Source organism: Haemaphysalis longicornis, unplaced genomic scaffold, assembly GCF_048455015.1.
Source record: "Haemaphysalis longicornis isolate Haplotype H1 unplaced genomic scaffold, Haemaphysalis longicornis Haplotype H1 scaffold_2, whole genome shotgun sequence".
In the NCBI taxonomy this organism is placed as follows: domain Eukaryota; kingdom Metazoa; phylum Arthropoda; class Arachnida; order Ixodida; family Ixodidae; genus Haemaphysalis; species Haemaphysalis longicornis.
The window spans coordinates 186355020-186361802 of NW_027526295.1; the positions used below are offsets into that span (position 1 = coordinate 186355020).

Consider the following 6783-nt stretch of genomic DNA (forward strand, 5'->3'; position numbering starts at 1 on the left):
CTAGCACGCATGATCGCAAAGTTTGCGCGATCACCACTAATCGGGATTTTTGCATCCCTGTTCTCGAAGTTAAATACAACAACAATGTTCTGCTGCAGCGCCTTAAGTTTTAACGATCTAAAAACATTTACGCTGGTCGGCGCAAAGTGGCACAAACGTGGCCAGTTGACGGAGAGAAGAAAAGCCCGCGCATTTTCAAAATTCAGTGTGTCCAGATGGAAGATAAACGTTGCCTTTGACCTCGCGGCAATCTTAGTAGATTACGGCGAGCTATCTGAAATCGGAAATGAACTGCTAAGCTTTTATCGTAGTGATATTGTTAAGTACAGACAGGGCAGTTTGCAAGACGCTGGTCTAGTCTACGGGCTGCCCTGGACTGCAGGTTCAATGCCGGCAAAAAGGTTAGGCAAGTTCCTCGTGGCCTTCTTGCTCTGTAGCTTCGCTTCCTCTACCCACCTGACTAAGAGTTGCATCAAAGGTAAGCACTTAATCTTCTAATGTTATAAGTGTTAGTATGCGGAACAAAAAAATGCGCGCCAATCCACCATGTGAAGGTGGTCGAAAGCGAAGCTGCAAACGACTCCCACAACGATTACCCATGCGACGACTTCACACACGTGGCTCTGCAAAGAGTGAAACGAGAGGCAAGTGAAATGCACTTAACCACACCCTTTATTTCCTCGAAAAGATATTCTTTGCTAGGGTCAAACCAATGCATTATCCATGAATGGTGGTTGGTTGAGTCGTATTGGTGAAGCACACGAGTGGAAAGTCTTTCTTTATGAAATGAAAGCAATTGCTCAAACCCGTTGTTAGACGATCTCACTTCTCCCCCGTCTCTGCCGCCGCCGACGGACGCGACGAGATCGGCGGCAGAAAAAGAGAATTGTACCTTCCTACAGATGCAGAAGTGTAATTCCTTAGGGTAACCTTCCTTAATTTTTACTAACTCCTAGCGCGTGCTTCGCTATGAGCTTCGCTTTAAAACAATCAGCCTTTTCCGTACCGTGCTTATTGCACCTGGCTGTTACTTTTATTCGTCCATTTGTTATTAGGTAGCACTAAAGACTGGTAGAAATTCAATCCAGGCTTTTATTTTACCGCACCGCCGCATCTTCGATACGGTATCCGGATTGCAAAAAAAAAAAAGTAACAGTGGCTTAGCTCGGCTATGCCAGGATATGCGTAGCATGAGCTAAGGTTCAGCTGGTTATTCTTAGGTTTCCTGGTCGTCTAGGATTAGCTGATTATCATGCTTACTGCTGCTAAAACGATTTCCAGTCCAATCCACTCCAATTACTGCTCCTCGCGCATGCGCAGCACGGCTCTCCAGGAGCCACGCGAAACGGCTATCCAGCGGCTCTAGTGCACCGTCAGACTTGGCTACTGCGCAACGGAGGCGCACAGCTGGGCACGCGCCGGCGCCAGGGCGTCTGCCGCGGCTAGGACGTCACTGCTCTGGAATGCGCAGACCGGCAAATGTGCAGATCCAATTCTCTACACACCCGTACTCCCATTGGATTGGATTTCCAATCCAATTCAATTTAATTTAATTCAATCCAAAGCCAATTTAATCCGATCCAAGCCAATTCAATCTAATGCTCCTCGCGCTTGCGCAGCACGGCCCCTCAAGGTCCACGCGAAACTGCTCAACCTCGGCCAGTGTAGCTTACGCTACAAAATCCATTTTCACTTCGGCAAGAGGCTCCCGGCATTGTATACTGCACAGGCGCAGTCACGCCGACAGCATATGCATACGCTCCATTACTCGCCGCGTGTTTTAGCTCCAAGAGCCCGAAAGAGAGAGAGAGAGAGAGAGAGAGAGAGAGAGAGAGAGAGAGAGAGAGAGAGAGAGAGAGAGAGAGAGAGAGAGAGAGAGTTCCTTATTAGAGGAGAAAGCTGAGAGGTTTGCCGGAAAGGGAAGGGTGGGTTCGCACGATGACATGGCAAGCGCATGCCGTGGGATTTCTATATAGTGCCTCGGGCTGATTTTAAAATGCTGCGAAACGCTCTGTTCTAAGCATGCGTAGGCATAGCTCAGCCAGCACAGCTGTGACCAGTCGCAATCGCTTTCTGTTGTCGACGCGCATTTCGCCCCCTTAAACAACGCTAATGTAAAGCGGTGATGTGGCACGTTCGATATGTGACAACACCAAACCTTTGCATATTTATATTATCTGTACGACATCGTTGGCTGCGGAAACAGAACGATGGCGCGAGCTGTCTGGTGATAGCGAATGATCCGTCTCCCTTCCATTCAGGATCACCGCACTGCATCACCGATCGACAGCAGGCAGTTTCGGTGGCGACGGTAGCGCGCGGGGATTCGGAAGCCCGGTCCCTACAGGGTCACTCGGCGTCAGCGGTGGTCGCAGACTCGTCTCGCTCGCTGGGCGGGCGACTGGTGGCCGAGTCTGTCGTGTTCCTGGCCATGCTGGTGGCCAGCCTGGCGCTCTTCCCGGGCTGGTACTCGGTGCTGGTGGCCCTGTCGGCGCTGCTGTCCCTGTACGAGTCGGCGACATCGGCCGATAATGCGACCGTGCCGGCCTTCATGGCCAGGGGCGCCTTTATGGCACCCGACAACGGAACCGACGCCCATTGCCAGGTGACGCGGCCATCCACGGCGACTTGTACGCGTCGGGTCGAGATGTGCATGCAGGTAGACAGCTCGCATCACTGTAGAATATCTCGGTATGTACAAAGGATAAGCCAGCGCCAACCGGGGAAAAAGACGCAGTCGACATGCACTCATAAGAGCTCGAAGATGAGTAAAGTTCTGGCTAGTTGGTCAGAAGGAATTGTTGGTGGTCGAGTTGGTGCAGGAAAGTACATAAGGACAGGCGCAGCCTTGTCTGTCTGTCCTAGCTTGTGTATTTTCCTTTTTGTGGTCGTCCCAATTTGCGCAGTTTTTTTTTTTACTTTACCCTAGTTCGTTCGTGGTTACGGGAATTCAAAAAAGCGCTAACGACGGGACAAGAAGTGTACAAGAGGATATGAAGAATGGGACGCACATCGCCATGTGTCGTCAGTTCTTGTCCAGTCTTTAGCACTGTTTTGAATTATCGGACATGAGACATAACGCCACCTGTTCATTTTATAGGACCCAGTGCATGCTGGGGGCCGGGACACACCCGCTTCACGAAAAGAAGGAACGCTCGTGGGCGTTGCGGCGAACATTAGTCACCCGTGTCCTCGTACCCACACGCAGGTTCAGCAAATCTGCGAAATGACCCGGCTGGCCCATGGCAAGTACCCGACGGTGGCGACGCTGCTCCAAGCCGCTGCCAGGGGAGACTACCGCGGAGGACCTTTCGTCCAGGGCATCCTCGGGGGCCTGAGCGGCGTCGACTGCGCCAAGCTCTTCGGGTGCGCCAAGCGCCCTATTTTGCCCGGGACGTCGCTGCAGACACTATAGACCCTGTGTCGAAATACTGGGCCCCGTTCATGCACACCCTCTGGTCACCTATAGCGGTATACGGCACCTGTTTACCGGGAGCAATAAAATGAAAACAAGGTGAATGCAACTTTCTATTGTGGAAATGTCGCATGTTGAGTAGCATTCATATACGGGGAAAGAACACCGCACCCGATTGCACCCTCTTCGCTGTTGTTTGCCTCACCCCGAAACCTACCCCCGGTACATCGCACGACCAGGTATGGAAGTGCGAGCATATTCCTGGCCTCGCCCAATCAGCCGCGCCCGCCACCAGCAGTGGACGCGTCCCGCTTGACGTGCCCACACCTTGGAATCCAGCTTTAACTGGTAACGAGGCCCTGGACAGCCAGCCGAACCCAGGGAAACCGCAACGGCCCCGGGTGCACCGACATATGCACCTTAGCTCGATAATGATTTATTGATCATGATCACCAAGGTAAATGGGAGCGGATAGCATTAAAGTGTGGTGAGCGCGTTGCTTGGTTACCTTATTTTATAGCGAAAGCTTTCTTAGTGGCACCGATGGCGTCCTGCCAAAGAAACGAATGCATTCCCCTTTTAGACCGGTTGGTCGATCAAAAAGTTCTGATAAGATCTCTGGACACACGGCGCGTGCGTGAGACCGGGCTAGCTTCCATTGCGTCAGAATGGTTACATGCAAATCGCGAAAAGGGACGGTCCTAGATAACGCAATACACGCATTGATCACAAAGGAGTAGAATAGTATACCTTTGTCTCATAAACCACGTGTCCGTATTCGTCTAGATCGTGCGTAGATGTGTTTACTTAGTGCACGAAAAATCGTCGCATGGGTTCGTTCTCAGTTTGTGATTTGGGTTTTTGAAGGGTTGACTATCGATTGGTCAGCAAATGTTGCACTTCTCTCAACTTTCTTTATGAAAGGATGGTAAAGTTTATTACATTCCCCTGGTGCATGACGAGTGGATACCTAAGCAACCACTGGACGTCTGCCGGCCGTTCAACGTACAGCCGGTAAAAGGCTTGTCTATAACACAGCATTCGTACTCTCAGCCCTATCCTGCCCCGCCTGAGTGGGATTTGAATAAAACTACTGCGGAATTCTGAAGTCTTAGCCCTTCGCTTTTCCCTCCCACATGTTTGGAACGAGTATGTTTCGGCAGTTTTCGGATGTAGCTTGTTGAAGTTGAAATCGCTGTTATAGACAAGCGTTTTACCGGCTGTACAGGCGGGGACTTAATATTCCTGACCACGCGAGCGCGTGGCAAAATAGGGTGCCTTGATGCCCGCGTGGGGGCGCTCACATCGAGGCTCTCTATGGCAAAAGCCACCGATGCGCACTCTGGAGGCCTGGCGCCTGTTGTCGAGACCAGCGCGGCGCGCTTGCGCGTCCTTTTTTACTCGCAGGCACGCTGATTTTCTCGCTTCCTGCAGCGGTACTGTGATGCTCACTGAAGCACCGCAGAGCGACGCCCTTGTAGCATTTCTTTCATTACGATGGCGCAGTTGCGGCCTAAAGTGCACGACTGCGGCGGCTTTGGCGCAAATGCTTCTCGCATCCTGATAAATGCTTATGCGGAATGTTTTGCTTGTTTTTTTTTTTGTGCTTTATCGTTCATACACGGTAAGACTAGCGGTTTCCGAACGGCGTCGACGAATGAAGCGAGTAGGAAGCACAATCGCCGGGTGCACTATCGACAACGAAGTACCGACGAGATGATTAATCGGGAGCCTTTATTCATCATGTTTATTTGGTACACTACTTGACCACTGAACTTATCTTTCGGCACGCTTTCCGCTTCCAATAAAGTAGGCATTTTGCAAAGTTTAAGGTTTGCGAAAGAAATTGTTTTTTGTTAAATACTTCCTTATTTAAAATTCACCCAAAAAGATAATTCTATATATTTTCTGTTCCCTCTGTCCTTCGGTATTTGTCAAAATGGCACCTCGGGTTCCCATCGGAGCGCCGTCAGATTATTCGCTAATCCCGAATTTATTTGACACTAAGTAGCGGGTCTTCAACCACTGCAGCAACAATCAGCTTGTCCTTCTCTTCGGTATTGGACATTGTCCTTCCGCTATGCTGGCCATCTGCAAGCCGGCCTTCTTAATTCCTGTATAGGCATGACTTGCTCAGCTAAGAGCTGATCTCGACCTGTTAATAAGCCCGCAAATTTCCCTTTGAGGAATGCCTTCTAGAAGTACCCAATAATCTTCTGCCCCGCCGCGGTGGCTCAGTGGCTAAGGCGTTGCGCTGCTGAGCACGAGGGTCGCGGGCTCGATTCCCGGCCGCGGCGGCCGCTTTTCTGATGGAGGCGAAAAGCAAAAACGCCCGTGTGTACGAGATTTCGGCGCACGTTAAAGATCCCCAGGTGGTCAAAATTAATCCGGAGCCCTCCACTACGGCGCGCCTCATCGCCTGCGTTGCGTCGGCGCGTTAAACCCCCACAATCAATAATCTTCTGGCGTTTTGCGAGTGGGGACGAATGCTGACGTGCAGAGCGAACAGAAAATTAAACGAGTGTGTCTTTGGATCATCTTTAAGTATGGAAGTAGACCGTAAAAAAAAAAAAAAAAAACAAGACAGAAGAAATTTATTTTAATACACTAGAAAATTGCCTACTTTATTGGCAGCGGAAAGCGAGCTGAAAGACAAGTTCAGTGGTCGAGTAGTATACATAATAAACAAAATGAATAGAGGTTCGCGACTCATCTCGCTGGAATTTCGTTATCGATAGCGTAGCACCCTGCAATTGTACTTCATACACGCTTCATTATACGACGCCGTTCCGTTCACAAGCCGCTAGTATAGGCGTGTAACACGATAAAGCACAAAACAGGAAAATACCAAAGAAAACATTCCCCGCAAGTGTTTATCAGGACGCGAGGAGCACTTGCGCGAAAGCCGGCGCAATCGTCATAATAGGCCGTAAATGTTCCACCGGGATGAAAGGAATGCTACAAAGGCGTCTCTCTGCGGCACTTCAGTGACCACCGCAGTACCGCTGCAGGAAACGAGAAAAAACCAGCGTGCCTGCGAGGGAAAAAGGACGCGCATGCGCGCCGTGTCGGTCTCGACAACAGGCGCCAGCCCTCCAGAGTGCGCATCGGTGGCTTTTGCTATGCGCTCGCGTGGTCCGGAATATTAAGTCTCCGCCTGTACGATCCATTCCGGCTCAGCCGATGGACATACCATATACGTGCGTTGGACGTCCTGGATTTAACACTTCGGACGCACGGAAGAGTTGAATCCGGACGTCCCACTGACGTACGTCCGGGTCGTCCATTAAGATGTCCGAAATATAATGCATTTGGGAGGCTCAATAAAAATTTGCGCAATCCCAAGTGTTATATTAACGGGAAGCATA

General features: G+C 50.6%; 1 protein-coding gene across 2 annotated transcripts; it reads left to right on the forward strand.

Moving 5' to 3' along the window:
* Positions 1-26: 26 nt before the first annotated feature.
* LOC144169640 (uncharacterized) lies at positions 27-3544 on the forward strand. 2 transcript variants are annotated; one of them, XM_077698907.1, is made up of 3 exons: positions 27-478; positions 2262-2605; positions 3209-3544. In XM_077698907.1, exons 1-3 carry the CDS (start codon positions 85-87, stop codon positions 3413-3415), a joined length of 945 nt encoding a protein of 314 aa, XP_077555033.1. In that variant the 5' UTR covers positions 27-84; the 3' UTR covers positions 3416-3544. The 2 variants fall into 2 exon arrangements, with proteins under 2 accessions (XP_077555033.1, XP_077555034.1); XM_077698908.1 differs by lacking the exon at positions 27-478 and having other exon boundaries at positions 1991-2605.
* The last annotated feature ends 3239 nt before the right edge of the window (positions 3545-6783 follow it).